The 16,699-nt window shown below is 44.5% G+C and overlaps 1 protein-coding gene across 2 annotated transcripts in view; it reads right to left on the reverse strand.

Annotated features, from left to right (window-relative positions):
- Nucleotides 1-14,830: 14,830 nt before the first annotated feature.
- Nucleotides 14,831-16,699, reverse strand: part of LOC124039468 (methionine synthase reductase-like) — a 47,303-nt gene continuing 45,434 nt past the window's right edge. For both annotated transcript variants that reach the window (XM_046355469.1, XM_046355468.1), the window contains exons 14-15: nt 15,295-15,486; nt 14,831-15,178 (exon numbers count right to left, since the gene is read on the reverse strand). In XM_046355469.1, the coding sequence (XP_046211425.1) occupies nt 15,034-15,178; nt 15,295-15,486 (337 nt within the window). In that variant the 3' untranslated portion in view covers nt 14,831-15,033. The remainder of the gene's footprint in view (nt 15,179-15,294; nt 15,487-16,699) is intronic.

Genomic DNA, 16,699 nt, shown 5'->3' on the forward strand with positions numbered 1-16,699 from the left:
CGATGCCACACCTGTGTTGTCTTGGCTGTGTGCTTAGGGTTGTTATCCTGTTGGAAGGTGAACCTTTGCCACAGCCTGGGGTCCTGAGCACTCTGGAGCAGGATTTCATCAAGGATTTCTCTGTACTTTGCTCCGTTCATCTTTGCCTCGATCCTGACTAGTCTCCCTGTCCCAGCCGCTGAAAAACATCCCCACAGCATGATGCTGCCACCACCGTGCTTCTCCGTAGGAATGGTGCCAGGTTTCCTCCAGACGTGACGCTTGGAATTTAAGCCAAAGATTTCAATCTTGGTTTCCTCAGACGAGAGAATCTTGTTTCTCCTGGTCTGAGAGTCTTTAGGTGCCTTTTGTCAAACTCCAAGCGGGCCGTCATGTGCCTTTTACCTTTCTGAAGGAATCATAAAACACGGGACGAGATGTTAAAAACTGTCCATTGTGCCAACAGATGGAATGCGCTCACATGAGATTTGCCGTGATGTTGACAGAGTGGCATGGGAGGTTTATTTCTTAGACTGGGTTAAGATGTAAATTTTGGGACACATCCTCAGTTGTGTGCCTTCGAATCAGTGGGTGTTTCGGCCTTTAATCACTAAACACCCTCATCAAAGGTGGCCAGCTAAAGGGTGATCAAGACTTAGCTTGTGTCCCATGCCCAATTAAGATGTCCCACGGGACTATGCAAGGCAGGGGCATCCTCTTCCCTGAGCCAGCCCTACAGCTGACCGCATACCTCATATGTCCTCCTCAAGTTGGAGGGATCTGAATTGGGTTCTCAGGTGTGGGTGGAGGGTCATGAAGTTATAGCCCAGCAAGGGTCCTTCCGTTTGATCCAGATCCACTAGCTGCCTCTTTCAGCTGCTTGAGAAACTGCTCTGACGGTCTGCCGCAGAGCCTGTCCATGGATTCCAAGTTCTTTCAGCAACCTGATGGTGGAAGAAGCCACAAATCCTCTGCATCCCACTTCAACTGGCCAGACATTTGCATTCCAGCCACGCTGAGTTGCGTCTTCTGCCAACTCTGTGTAACGCAGTTTCTTACGCTCGTAGGCCTCTTCAACAGAGTTTTCCCACGGGACTGTGAGCTCTATGATGTACACAGCCTTTCGTGAAGGGGACCAGAGTACCATGTCTGGCCTAACGTTGGTAGAAGCAATCTCAGGGTGGAAAATGAGTTGGCCAATATCAACAAGCATCTTCTAGTCCCGGGCCATGGCTAGGTGTCCAGTTTCTGGCTTCGTAGGAGGATGCTTGGCCCTTTTCTGTCCCTCCCGGATGAATGTTGTTGTTTTGACGGGATTGCTTGTTTTTGGAGGTAATGAATTGGTTGCACTCCTCTTGGTCTCAAGTGCTGCAGCCAGGCTCTTGAGGACCTGATTGTGCCTCCAGGTGTAGCGGCCTTGTGAGAGGCTGGTGTTGCAACCTGTCATTATATGCCTGAGAGTCGCTGGAGCTGGGCAGAGGGGGCAGGTCTAGTCCTCGCAATAATATTGATGTAGGTTTTTTTGGTGATGGAAGCACATCATAAACAGCTCTTATGATGAAGCTGATGTTGCTTGCCTCCATTTGCCAAAGCTCACTCCAGTTGATCTTTCTCCTCTCCAGGCCTTTCCACCGCGTCCATTACCCTTGTTTAGCAAGAGAGACAGTCTTTCCACTTCTTGCAGTCTCCTCCTGTCTGCACACCTCCTTGACCATCAGCTTCCTGCGTTCAGATGTTGTTGCCTTATGGAACATTGGTTTGCTTGCTGCCAGGTCAAAGCCTCTTCCATGCTGGATAGTCCCCACATTGTCTTGGTGTCTCAGGGCTGATGTTGCTTGCTACACAGCCTTGGATGATGTCCATTTCCGTCCAGTTTGTAGGGGAGGTGCAGCCTTGCTAATGGTCTCGACTTTGGAGTCCTTCAATGTCATCTGAAGTCTTACTTTAGAGCACTTGTACTCCTCCATTAGGCTTGTAAGAGTTAGTTCAAGGACCCCTTTGCCATAGAGGCCGATGTTACTCAGGCATCGTGGGACACCCAGCCATTTCTTCACATATGAGGCAATGGTTCGCTCCATCTTCTCCACTGTTGTTATTGGGACCTCATAGACGGTGAGTGGCCACATTACCCGGGGGAGAAGTCCAAACTGTAGGCACCAAAGCTTGAGCTTCCCAGGCAGTATGGTATTGTTGATGTGCTCAAGACCGTCGGCGATGTCCTGCCTTACTTGCTGCACTTGATCTTCAGGCTTTCGTTGTACCATCTACCCAGGCTCTTGACGGGTTGCTGAGACACCATTGGTATCGGGTCATCTCCAATGCAGAACCTCACATCTTTAAGCTGTCCCTTGACTATGGAGATGCTTCGTGATTTGCTTGGCATGATTTTCATCCTGTTATGGTTGTCTCATGTGCTGTGTTCCTACTCGTAGTCGTTTCCGTTCCTGGGTCCGTAACCGTGTGATCAGTCGTTGAGCCATCTTGCGCCACAGCTCTCGCAGGCTCTAGGGGTATGTTCCTTTGTTTACTTTCAGTAGCACTTAGCGGGTGTCTCCAACATACTGAAACAACGTCGGAGACTGCCAACATGGGTAGCTAGCCCATGACAGCCCCAGTGGGGTCTATTCCCTCCGGTCAGCTGTCTCTCCAAGCTGTCACACAGACTGTCCTATGTGGTCAGCTGTCCTTTCACAGCAGTCACTGGACTGGTCCAGATAATCAGATAAAGCACTATATATACACAAAAGTATGTGGACACCCCTTCAAATGAGTGGATATTCAAACTGTTTGTTGTGAGCTTCATGAAATGGGTTTCCATGGCTGAGTACACGCACACAAGCTTAAGATCACCATGAGTAATGCCAAGCGTTGACTGCACTGTCAAACTTTGGGATGAGTTGGAACGCTGCCTGTGAGCCAGGCCTAATCGCCCAACATCAGTGCCCGACCTCACTAATGCTTTTGTGGCTGAATGGAAGCAAGTCCCCTCAGCAGTGTTCCCAACATCTAGTGGAAAGCCTTCTCAGAAGAGTGGAGGCTGTTATAGCAGCAATGGGGTGGACCAACTCCATATTAAAGCCTTCTCAGAAGAGTGGAGGCTGTTATAGCAGCAATGGGGGGGACCAACTCCATATTAAAGCCCTCTCAGAAGAGTGGAGGCTGTTATAGCAGCAATGGGGGGGACCAACTCCATATTAAAGCCTTCTCAGAAGAGTGGAGGCTGTTATAGCAGCAATGGGGGGGACCAACTCCATATTAAAGCCCTCTCAGAAGAGTGGAGGCTGTTATAGCAGCAATGGGGGGGACCAACTCCATATTAAAGCCTTCTCAGAAGAGTGGAGGCTGTTATAGCAGCAATGGGGGGGACCAACTCCATATTAAAGCCTTCTCAGAAGAGTGGAGGCTGTTATAGCAGCAAAGGGCAGACCAACTCCATATTAAAGCCCATTGATTTTGAGATGTTCGATGACCACGTGTCCACATACGTTTGGCCATGTAATGTATTTACCTCAATTACCTCGTACCCCTGCACATCAACTCAGTACTGGTACTCCGTGTACATAGCCAAGTTATCATTACTCATTGACTCAGTACTGGTACTCCGTGTACATAGCCAAGTTATCATTACTCATTGACTCAGTACTGGTACTCCGTGTACATAGCCAAGTTATCATTACTCATTGACTCAGTACTGGTACTCCGTGTACATAGCCAAGTTATCATTACTCATTGACTCAGTACTGGTACTCCGTGTACATAGCCAAGTTATCATTACTCATTGACTCAGTACTGGTACTCCGTGTACATAGGTTATCATTACTCATTGACTCAGTACTGGTACTCCGTGTACATAGCCAAGTTATCATTACTCATTGACTCAGTACTGGTACTCCGTGTACATAGCCAAGTTATCATTACTCATTGACTCAGTACTGGTACTCCGTGTACATAGCCAAGTTATCATTACTCATTGACTCAGTACTGGTACTCCGTGTACATAGCCAAGTTATCATTACTCATTGACTCAGTACTGGTACTCCGTGTACATAGCCAAGTTATCATTACTCATTGACTCAGTACTGGTACTCCGTGTACATAGCCAAGTTATCATTACTCATTGATCAGTAACTCAGTTATCATTACTCATTGACAGTGTTATCATTACTCATTGACTCAGTACTGGTACTCCGTGTACATAGCCAAGTTATCATTACTCATTGACTCAGTACTGGTACTCCGTGTACATAGCCAAGTTATCATTACTCATTGACTCAGTACTGGTACTCCGTGTACATAGCCAAGTTATCATTACTCATTGACTCAGTACTGGTACTCCGTGTACATAGCCAAGTTATCATTACTCATTGACTCAGTACTGGTACTCCGTGTACATAGCCAAGTTATCATTACTCATTGACTCAGTACTGGTACTCCGTGTACATAGCCAAGTTATCATTACTCATTGACTCAGTACTGGTACTCCGTGTACATAGCCAAGTTATCATTACTCATTGACTCAGTACTGGTACTCCGTGTACATAGCCAAGTTATCATTACTCATTGACTCAGTACTGGTACTCCGTGTACATAGCCAAGTTATCATTACTCATTGACTCAGTACATTGACATAGCCAAGTTATCATTACTCATTGACTCAGTACTGGTACTCCGTGTATATAGCCAAGTTATCATTACTCATTGACTCAGTACTGGTACTCCGTGTACATAGCCAAGTTATCATTACTCATTGTGGATTTATTCCTTTTCTTTGTGTGTCATTACTTTTTTATTATTTCTCTGCATTGTTGGGAAGGGCCAATAAGTAAGCATTTCCCTGTTAGTCTACACCTGTTGATTATGCTGTATATAAATAACAATGGAAATACTGTGAAAATATTTTACATACATTGTCAAGAAAACGTTTGTGAACCCTTTGGAATTACCTGGATTTCGGCAGAAATTGCATAGTTTACTGCATAAACTGCATAAATCAAACATTGATCTGATCCTCTTCTTAGTCACAATAATAGACGAACACAGTCTGCTTAAACTAATAACAGCAATTATTGCATTTTTCTTGTCTATATTGAATGCATCATTTAAACATTCATAGTGTAGGTTGGAAAAAGTATGTGAACTCCTAATCTCTTTTTTTTCCCCTTTATTTAACCAGGCAAGTCAGTTAAGAACAAATTCTTATTTTCAATGACGGTCTAGGAACAGTGGGTTAACTGCCTGTTCAGGGGCAGAAAGACATATTTGTACCTTGTCAGCTCGGGGAGTTGAACTTGCAACCTTTCAGTTACTAGTTCAACGCTCTAAGCACTAGGCTACCCTGCCGCATCTAATGACTTCTCCAAAAACTAATTGGAGTCCAATCAATGAGACGAGATTGGAGATGTTGGTTAGAGCTGCCCTGCGCTATAAAAAACAATCACAATGTTTGAGTTTGCTATTCACAAGAAGCATTGCCTGATGTGAACCATGCCTCGAACAAAAGAGATCCCAGAAGACCTAAGATTAAGAATTGTTGACTTGCATAAAGCTGGAAAGGGTTACAAAAGTATCTATAAAAGCCTTGATGTTCATCAGTCCACGCTAAGACAAATTGACTATAAATGGAGAAAGTTCAGCACTGTTGCTACTCTCCCTAGGAGTGGTCGTCCTGCAAAGATGACTGCAAGAGCACAGAGCAGAATGCTCAATGAGGTTGAGACGAATCCTAGTGTCAGCGAAAGACTTACAGAAATCTCTGGAACATTCTAACATCTCTGTTAACGAGTCTACGATACGTAAAACACTAAACAAGAATGGTGGTCATGGGAGGACACCACCTGAAGAAGCCACTGCTGTCCAAAAAAAACACTGTTGCATGTCTGAAGTTTGCAAAAGAGCACCTGAATGTTCCACGGCGCTACTGGAAAAATATTCTGTGGACAGATGAAACTAAAGTTGGGTTGTTGGGAAGGAACACACAACACTATGCGTGGAGACAAAAAGGCACAGCACACCAACATCAAACCTCATCCCCACTGTAAAGTATGGTGGAGGGAACATCATGGTTTGGGGCTGCTTTGCTGCCTCAGGGCCTGGACAGCTTGCTATCATCGACGGAAAAATGAATTCCCAAATTTATCAAGGCATTTTACAGGAGAATGTTAGGCTATCTGTTGAAGCCAATTGAAGCTCAAGAGAAGTTCAATAATGCAACAGGACAACAACCCAAAACACAGAAGTAAATCAACAACAGAATGGCTTCAACAGAAGAAAATACACCTTTTGGAGTGGCCCAGTCAGAGTCCTGACCTTCTGGAGTGGCCCAGTCAGAGTCCTGACCTTCTGGAGTGGCCCAGTCAGAGTCCTGACCTTCTGGAGTGGCCCAGTCAGAGTCCTGACCTTCTAGAGTGGCCCAGTCAGAGTCCTGACCTTCTGGAGTGGCCCAGTCAGAGTCCTGACCTTCTAGAGTGGCCCAGTCAGAGTCCTGACCTTCTGGAGTGGCCCAGTCAGAGTCCTGACCTTCTGGAGTGGCCCAGTCAGAGTCCTGACCTTCTGGAGTGGCCCAGTCAGAGTCCTGACCTTCTAGAGTGGCCCAGTCAGAGTCCTGACCTTATGGAGTGGCCCAGACAGAGTCCTGACCTTCTGGAGTCCTGACCTTCTGGAGTGGAGTGGCCCAGTCAGAGTCCTGACTTCTGGAGTGGCCCAGTCAGAGTCCTGACCTTCTGGAGTGGCCCAGTCAGAGTCCTGACCTTCTGGAGTGGCCCAGTCAGAGTCCTGACCTTCTCAGAGTCCTGTGGCCCAGTCAGAGTCCTGACCTTCTGGAGTGGCCCAGACAGAGTCCAGAGTCCTGACCTTCTGGAGTGGCCCAGTCAGAGTCCTGACCTTCTGGAGTGGCCCAGTCAGAGTCCTGACCTTCTGGCCCAGTCAGAGTCCTGACCCTGGAGTGGCCCAGTCAGAGTCCTGACCTTCTGGAGTGGCCCAGTCAGAGTCCTGACCTTCTGGAGTGGCCCAGTCAGAGTCCTGACCTTCTGGAGTGGCCCAGTCAGAGTCCTGACCTCAACCCGATTGAGATGCTGTGGCATGACCTCGAGAGAGCAGTTCACACCAGACATGCAAAGACTATTGCTGAACTGAATAGTTTTGTAAAAAGGAATGGTCCAAAATTCCTCCTGCCCACGGTGCAAGTCTGATCCGCAACTACAGAAAATGTTTGGTGATTGCTGCCAAAGTAGGGTTAACTAGTTATTAAATCCAAGGGTTCACATACTTTTTCCACCCTGCACTGTGAATTTCTACACGGTGTCTTCAATAAAGACACAGAAATGTATAATTGTTTGTGTGTTATTAGTTTAAGCAGACTGTGTTTGTCTGTTGTTGTGACTTAGATGAAAATCAGATCAAATTGTATGACCACTTTATGCACAAATCCATGTAATTCCAAAGGGTTCACATACTTTTTCTTGCCAGTAGGTTTTTATGCTGATGATACAGTACTGTTACATCTGTAAATCAAGCCTTTCCCCATTTGCAGTCTGATTTCCAGACAGAATACACTCTTGGATCTTAAGTTAGTACTTAAGGCAAACAAAACACATGCTATTTCCTAGGTCCCATAACTTGGATTTAAGTGACCTTGAAATTACTAGCCTGAACGGAAGACAAATTGAACGAGTTCCCTCTCATAAATATCTTGGTATCTGGCTAGATGATGAATTGGCATTTAAAACGCATGTTATTAAGCTGGTAAAGAAATTGAAGATCAAAATGTGATAATTTTGCATAAATAGACCATGTCTGTCTGTTTGATAATAGAAAGGCAGTTCTCTGCCACTTCTCTGTTTTAGATTACAGAGACATCAGCTACAGATTCCACACCTCTAGATTCTGTTTTCCACTCTGCCCTTTTTTTCTACCTTATTTAACCAGGTAGGCTAGTTGAGAACACCTTTATTTAACCAGGTAGGCCAGTTGAGAACACCTTTATTTAACCAGGTAGGCTAGTTGAGAACACCTTTATTTAACCAGGTAGGCTAGTTGAGAACACCTTTATTTAACCAGGTAGGCTAGTTGAGAACACCTTTATTTAACCAGGTAGGCTAGTTGAGAACACCTTTATTTAACCAGGTAGGCTAGTTGAGAACACCTTTATTTAACCAGGTAGGCTAGTTGAGAACACCTTTATTTAACCAGGTAGGCTAGTTGAGAACAAGTTCTCATTTGCAACTGCGACCTGGCCAAGATAAAGCATAGCAGTGTGAACAGACAACACAGAGTTACACATGGAGTAAACCATTAACAAGTCAATAACACAGTAGAAAAAAAGGGAGTCTATATACATTGTGTGCAAAGGGCATGAGGAGGTAGGCGAATAATTACAATTTAGCAGATTAACACTGGAGTGATAAATGATCAGATGGTCATGTACAGGTAGAGATATTGGTGTGCAAAAGAGCAGAAAAGTAAATAAATAAAAACAGTATGGGGATGAGGTAGGTAAAAAATGGGTGGGCTATTTACTGATAGACTACGTACAGCTGCAGCGATCGGTTAGCTGCTCAGATAGCAGATATATTCTTACTTGTGATCATTTTATAACTCACCCTTTTGTATTGCATCAAAAGGTGGGTTGGGCCTCTCTGTATGTAAGAAGAGAACAGCATTGCTTGTTGTTTATTTACAAAGTACTCCTGTAGAAACTTCTGATGTATCTGACAACCCTCGTCAAGGTCACAACAATAGAACACAATACAAGAGCACAAGATTGGTTAGTGCTGGAGGTTCCAAGGATGGCTTCTGACTTAGGGAGAGCTGCTCTGGGTTTTTATGCTTTATACATATGTGGAATGTGTTGCAGGAGGGGCTCAGGCTTGAATGTGTTGCAGGAGAGGCTCAGGTTTGAATGTGTAGCAGGAGGGGCTCAGGCTTGAATGTGTTGCAGGAGGGGCTCAGGCTTGAATGTGTTGCAGGAGAGGCTCAGGGTTGAATGTGTTTCAGGAGAGGATCAGGGTGGAATGTGTTGCTGGAGAGGCTCAGGTTTGAATGTGTTGCTGGAGAGGCTCAGGTTTGAATGTGTTGCTGGAGAGGATCAGGATTGAATGTGTTGCAGGGGAGAATCAGGTTTGAATGTGTTGCAGGGGAGAATCAGGTTTGAATGTGTTGCAGGGGAGAATCAGGTTTGAATGTGTTGCAGGGGAGAATCAGGTTTGAATGTGTTGCAGGGGAGAATCAGGCTGGAATGTGTTACAAGATGGGTTCAGGCTCGAATGTGTTGCAGGGGAGGATCAATGTTGAATGTGTTGCAGGAGAGGCTCAAGGTTGAATGTGTTGCAGGGGCGACTCAGGTTTGAATGTGTAGCAGGAGAGGCTCAGGTTTGAATGTGTAGCAGGAGAGGCTCAGGTTTGAATGTGTAGCAGGAGAGGCTCAGGTTTGAATGTGTAGCAGGAGAGGCTCAGGTTTGAATGTGTAGCAGGAGAGGATCAGGTTTGAATGTGTAGCGGGAGAGGCTCAGGTTTGAATGTGTAGCAGGAGAGGCTCAGGTTTGAATGTGTTGCAGGGGCGGCTCAGGATGGAATGTGTTGCAGGGGAGGCTCAGGTTGGAATGTGTTGGGCCTCCCGAGTGGCACAATGGTCTAAGGCACTGCATCGCAGTGCTAGCTGTGCCACTAGAGATTCTGGGTTTGAATCCAGGCTCGGGAGGCCCATGGGGCAGTGCACAATTGGCACAGCATCATCCGGGTTAGGGGAGGGTTTGGCCGGCAGGGATGTCTTTGTCCCATCGTGCACTAGTGTGGCAGGCCGGGCACAGTGCACGCTGACACGGTTGCCAGGTTCACAGTGTTTCCTCCAACACATTGGTGTAGCTGGGTTCCGGGTTAAGTGGGCATTGTGTCAAGAAGTAGAGTGGTTGTGTTCCGGAGGACACCTTCGCCTCTCCCGAGTCCATATTGGAGTTGCAGTGATGAGACAAGACGGTATCTATCAATTGGAAACCACGAAATTGGGGAGGGAGAAAAAGGGTTGCATGAGAGGCTCAGGGTTGAATGTCTACATTTTGGGGAATTTAAAACAGTGGAGAATGATCCAAGTGAAGATTGGTTTTTTTTATTGTCATGTTTTGCTGGTTTGAAAAAGAGACGGTCTCAATATGACACCATTTTAAAATAAAGATTAATCATGATGTTTTTGTGGACTATTTCTTATTGTTGTTGCATTGTCGAGAAGGAACCTGCAGTAAACATTTCGTTGGATGTATACCATGCTTATCCCATACATACAACTCATAAAACTTGAAACTTGGGTGGAAGCCCATAGCGGAAATCCTTCAATTAACTAACCGCCTACTACAGCTTCATCTAGTGAGGAAAGTCACCTTGAACGATTAAATGATTCTTGAATTAAAACACAATCATCCCTAATCAATCAAAACTCATTATCTTTGATTGTTCTCTCTGAATAGGTTTCATCTGGTCTTGTACCCGTGCCAAGATTAGTTTCACCCACCAGATCTTCATACAATATTATCATCATACAGTGAGCATCAGAAATACATCAGACCTTTCAAGCAGGCAACTTGGATGGAAAATTACTGAGGATAATAGCAGACGATATTGCCACTGCTATTTGCCATATCTTCAATCTAAGCCTGCTAGAAAGTGTGTGCCCTCAGGCATGGAGGGAAACCAAAGTAATTCCGCTAGTGAAGAATAGCAAAGCCCCCCTTTACTGGCTCAAATAGACAACCAATCACATTGTTAACAACCCTTAGTAAACATTTGGAAAAAATTGTGTTTGACCACATACAATGCTATTTTACTGTAAACAAATTGACAACAGACTTTCAACATGCTTATAGGGAAGGACATTCAACAAGCACAGCACCTACACAAATGACTGATGATTGGCTGAGAGAAATTGTCTCCTGTCTCCTGATGGAAAAACGTATGTGTTATGGCTTTACACCCCTGCTATATTGTGAATAAAGAGTTGCCGGTCTAACAGAACACAGAGAGTGTTCTTTAATGGAAGCCTCTCCAACATAATCCAGGAAGAATCAGGAATTCCCCAGGGCAGCTGTCTAGGCCCCTTACTTTTCTCAATTTTTACTAACTTGATTAAAGCCGGTGCGTCTAGTCATTGCCAAAGGTTTTGAGAATGACACAAATATACATTTTCAAAGTTTGCTGCTTCGGTGCCTTTAGATATTTTTGTCAGATGTTACTGCGGAATACTGAAGTATAATTAAAATCATTTCATAAGTGTCAACAGCTTTTATTGACAATTACATGAAGTTGATGCAAAGAGTCAAAATTTGCGGTGTTGACCCTTCTTTTTCAAGACCTCTGCAATCCGCCCTGACATGCTGTCAATTACCTTCTGGGCCATATCCTGACTGATGGCAGCCTATTCTTGCATAATCAATGCTTGGAGTTTGTCAGAGTTCGTGGGTTTTTGTTTGTCTACCCGCCTCGAGGATTGACCACAAGTTCTCAATGAGATTAAGGTCTGGAGAGTTTCCTGGCTATAGACCCAAAATATCGATGTTTTGTTCCCAGAGCCACATAGTTATCACTTTTGCCTTATGGCAAGGTGCTCCATCATGCTGGAAAAGGCATTTTTCGTCACCAAACTGTTCCTGGGTGGTTGGGAGAAGTTGCTCTCGAAGGATGTGTTGGTACCATTCTTTATTCATGGCTGTGTTTTTGGGCAAAATTGTGAGTGAGCCCACTCCCTTGGCTGAGATGCAACCCCACACATGAATGGTCTCAGGATGCTTTACTGTAGGCATGACACAGGACTGATGGTAGCGCTCACCTTGTCTTCTCCGGACAAGCTTTTTTCCGGATGCCCCAAACAATCGGAAAGGGTATTCCTTAGAGAAAATGAGTTTACCCCAGTCCTCAGCAGTCCAATCCCTGTACCTTTTGCAGAATATCAGTCTGTTCCTGATGTTTTTTCTGGAGAGAAGTGGCTTCATTGCTGCCCTTCTTGACACCAGGCCACCCTCCAAAACTCTTTGCCTCACTGTGCGTGCAGATGCACTCACACCTGCCTGCTGCCATTCCTGAGCAAGCTCTGTACTGGTGGTGCCCCGATCCTGCAGCTGAATCAACTTTAGGAGAAGGTCCTGGCGCTTGCTGGACTTTCTTGGGCACACTGAAGCCTTCTTCACAACAATTGAACCACTCTCCTTGAAGTTCTTGATGATCCGATAAATGGTTGATTTAGGTGCAATCTTACTGGCAGCAATATCCTTGCCTGTCAAGCCCTTTTTGTGCAAAGCAATGATGACGGCACATGTTTCCTTGCAGGTAACCATGGTTGACAGTGGAAGAACAATGATTCCAAACACCAGCCTACTTTTGAAGCTTCCAGTCTGTTATTTCAAACTCAATCAGCATGACAGAGTGACCTCCAGCCTTGTCAACACTCACACCTGTGTTAACGAGAGAATCACTGACATGATGTCAGCTGGTACTTTTGTGGCAGGGCTGAAAAGCAGTGGAAATGTTTTTGGGGGATTCAGTTCATTTGCATGGCAAAGAGGGACTTTGCAATTCATCTGATCAATCTTCATAACATTCTGAAGTATATGCAAATTGCCATCATGCAAACTGAGGCAGCATACTTTGTGAAAATTAATATTTGTGTCATTCTCAAAACTTTTGGCCACGACTGTATGCATGTGGATGACTCAACACTATACACGTCAGCTACGACAGCGAGTGAAATCACTGCAAAACTTAAAGAGCTGCGGTTCGTTTCAGAACGAGTGGAATAAGATCATCCTGAATATAAAAAAGAAAACTAAAAGCATCGTATATGGTACAAATTCTTCACTGAACCCTAAACCTCAACTAAATCTTGTAATAAATTACGTGGAAATTGAGCAGGTTTAGGTAACCAATTGTCATGGTCAAAACATGTTGATAAAACAGTAGCTAAGATAGGGAAAAGTCAGTCTATAATAAAGTGCTGCTCTGCAGGCGATAGTTTTGTTGCACCTCGACTACTGTTAAGTAGTGTGGTCAGGTGCCAGAAAGAGGGACCTCGGAAAAATTACAATTGGCTCCGAACAGGGCAGCACGGCTTCTAACATTAATAATACGCATGTCAATCTCTCCTGGCTCAAAGTGGAGGAGAGATGGACTTCATCAATACTTGTATTTGTGAGAGGTATAGACATGCTGAATGCAGGTGTCTGTTTAAACTACTAGCACACAGCTCTAACACCCAGACATGCTACCAAAGGTCTCTTCACAATCCCAAAGTCAAAATCGGACTGTGGGAGGCACTCAGTACTACATAGAGCCATGACTACATGTAACTCTACTCCACAACTGATGCAAGCAGTAGAATCAAATGTTTTATTTTTTATTATAAAAGTACACCTTATTGAACTGCGGGAAATGTGAAGACACAGGCAGACACGCGCACACACGAGAACATACGCACTACACACAAACAGATTTTGTGGCCTGAGGAATCACGCTTAATGTGTTGTGTAAAGTGTTATGGAATGTAATGCCTTTCATTTGAACTGCCTTAATGTTGCTGGACCTCAGGAAGAGTAGCTTCTGCCTTGGCAGCAGCTAATCCATAATAAAATACAGGCTTTTTGAGTGAGTGTATTTTGGGATTTTGTACACAGTAAGACAAGCATGTGAAATGTGTAACATTTGTTAACTCATGATTGAAGGCAGTTTCACCTAGCTTTCATTTAGCTTGAACAGACAAAGTATGGTCTCTGGTGTACCTTGGCGTTCTTCCATAATCTCAAATCGACAAGAAGACTTCCAGCGACAGCACTGATCTCATGGTGTGAATACACGGCAGGACTCCAGAGTCAAACAGAGGTGTGTGAGTAGTATAACAGGCAGCGTGTTAGTCTTGCATAAAACTACAATAAAAACAACTATAGTACTTGAAAGTTTGACATTCAAATCTTCTGCAGTCAAGTTTATGGTCCTGTGAGGGAAGACGAACAGCATGCAACCCAATCCGTATTGTCAGTTTACGTGTTGCTGAATGGAAATTAATGGCCAAGTAAAATGACATGGAACTTTTCTGTCTAAGACATAAAATACAGAGCCTTCAGAAAGTATTCATAACCTTTGACTTATTCCACATTGTTGTCAGCTTTAATTCAAAATGGATTAAGTATATTTTTCTTCTCACCCATCTACACACAATACCCCAAAATGACAAAGTGAAAACATGTTTTTAGAAATGTTTGGTGATGTATTGAAAATGAATTCACTTAGAAATGTCCTTGTTTTTGAAAGAAAAGCACAACTTTCGTCCATTAAAATAACATCAAATTGATCAGAAATACAGTGTAGACATTGTTCATTTTGTTAATGACTATTGTAGCTGGAAACGGCAAATTTTTAATGGTATTTCTACAAAGGCGTACAGAGGCCCATTATCAGCAACCATCACTCCTGTGTTCCAATGGCACGTTGTGTTAGCTAATCCAAGTTTATCATTTTAAAAGGCTAATTGATCATTAGAAAACCCTTTTGCAATTATGTTAGCACAGCTGAAAACTGTTGTTCTGCTTAAAGAAGCAATACAACTGACCTTCTTTAGACTAGCTGAGTATATGGAGAATCAGCATTTGTGGGTTCGATTACAGGCTCAAAATGGCCAGAAACAAATACATTTCTTCTGTAACTTGTCAGTCTATTCTTGTTCTGAGAAATGAGGGCTATTCCACGTGAGAAATTGCCAAGAAACTGAAGATCTCGTCCAACACTGTGTACTACTCCCTTCACAGAACAGCGCAAACTGGCCCTAGCCAGAATAGAAAGAGTAGTGGGAGGCCCCGGTGCACAACTGAGCAGGAGGACTAGTACATTAGAGTGTCTAGTTTTAGAAACAGACGCCTCACAAGTCCTCAACTGGCAACTTCATTAAATAGTACCTGCAAAACACCAGTCTCAACGTCATCAGTGAAGAGGCGACTCCGGGATGCTGGCCTGACAATTACATACGTTTCAATCCTAACTTGTAACACGAAAAAAAAAAGTAGAAAAAGTCAAGGGGTGTGAATACTTTCAGCTCCAGATGTCCTGAAGATAACGTTTCTCCTCCCTGAGTCCGGCCAGTCTTTTCATGGCGTCCAGTTTATCCAGCTGAAGCTCTGCTGATAGCATCTCTATCAGGGTGTCGTTTACATCTTTAGCCATGTTCTTAGCATCACTGTGGGAGCAAACGGCAGACAGTAAAACCAGTGATCCACATCTACTAACATAAGGATCTCTATCTACCATACTGTTCCATTGTTTCCCTAAGGACATCATCAAAGCTGAGCTCACCCGCAGACATAGAGGTACCCGTTCTCCTTGAGGAGGAGGTTGACGATGTCTTTGGCGTGGCTGCGCAGGTTGTGTTGGACGTATCTGGGTCCCGTGTCGGTCTGTGTTTCTGTTCCCTCCTGAGTGTCTCGTGAGAAAGACACTTTCAGATGGGTAAGGGTTCCACTTGCCACAAACCCCTGCAGCTCCTCTCTGAGAGAAAGAGAGAGCGAGAGAGACTATGAGTTATTTTACACACTGTAGCTTTAATGAGAGTTATTTCACACATATATTTCACTATTTTTAATATCCATCCAAGCGGTGTAGAAGCCTACGCATAAACACACAGGCTAGCCGATACACCTTATTCAGCGCAAGAGAAATGGACAAATATGGACTTCATAAGGTTGAGTCCCTCTGATAACCATATTTTTTGTACAATCAATCCACCTAGCCTTGCTGCAACCTTGTCTGTGTGTCTGTGTCCATTACTTGCTTATTTGTGTATTCCGCCTCAATGTTTAACAGGGCCTTGTGTATATAGGAACAGCACGATAAAGTTGACTGTTTTCTGGGCCAGTGAAGAACCTTACCCAAGGTTGACAGGATGGACCGGCGGACAGACAGACAGACAGAGACATATGGGATGTTGTCTGGAAACACAGGGAACTTGGGTGAAGGTATTCACATAATGTTTTGCAGTAGCAGGGAGACTTTTTAGAACTAGTTTTAATAAAATATGAAGGACATGACAGGAATGAGAATAAATGCAGTAAATACTGCAGGGGAGGTGAGCGAAGGAGACATTGTGTTTACTGTACATTTCTCTCTCTCTTTTTGTCCTTCACTGGGTTGAATGTCACACATTGATGCAACAACATCACCATGTTTATCTTATGACATTTATTCATCTGGATGACTCGGTATGAACAATTCTCTTTTACCTCTGACAGCTGCAAACAAATCCCTAGTTTACCGACCATGTTAAACACCAGAAAAACAAGAGAGAAAACAGGAAGAGGGGAGGAAGAGGTCACAGACAGAATCAACAAGAGCAGCGACAAGGGTTCACTTCCCGGTGATCAAAGAACAACATGAATAACACACCCCCTTAAAAGGTGTCACGTCTAACAGAAACGTCCAGGGGAAAGACGCCGTCTAACAGAAACGTCCAGGGGAAAGACGCCGTCTAACAGAAACGTCCAGGGGAAAGACGCCGTCTAACAGAAACGTCCAGGGGAAAGACGCCGTCTAACAGAAACGTCCAGGGGAAAGACGCCGTCTAACAGAAACGTCCAGGGGAAAGACGCCGTCTAACAGAAACGTCAGGGAAAGACGCCTTCTAACAGAAACGTCCAGGGAAAGACGCCTTCTAACAGAAACGTCCAGGGGAAAGACGCCGTCTAACAGAAACGTCCAGGGGAAA

The sequence above is a fragment of the Oncorhynchus gorbuscha genome, linkage group LG07 (assembly GCF_021184085.1).
Source record: "Oncorhynchus gorbuscha isolate QuinsamMale2020 ecotype Even-year linkage group LG07, OgorEven_v1.0, whole genome shotgun sequence".
NCBI classification, from domain to species: Eukaryota; Metazoa; Chordata; class Actinopteri; order Salmoniformes; family Salmonidae; genus Oncorhynchus; species Oncorhynchus gorbuscha.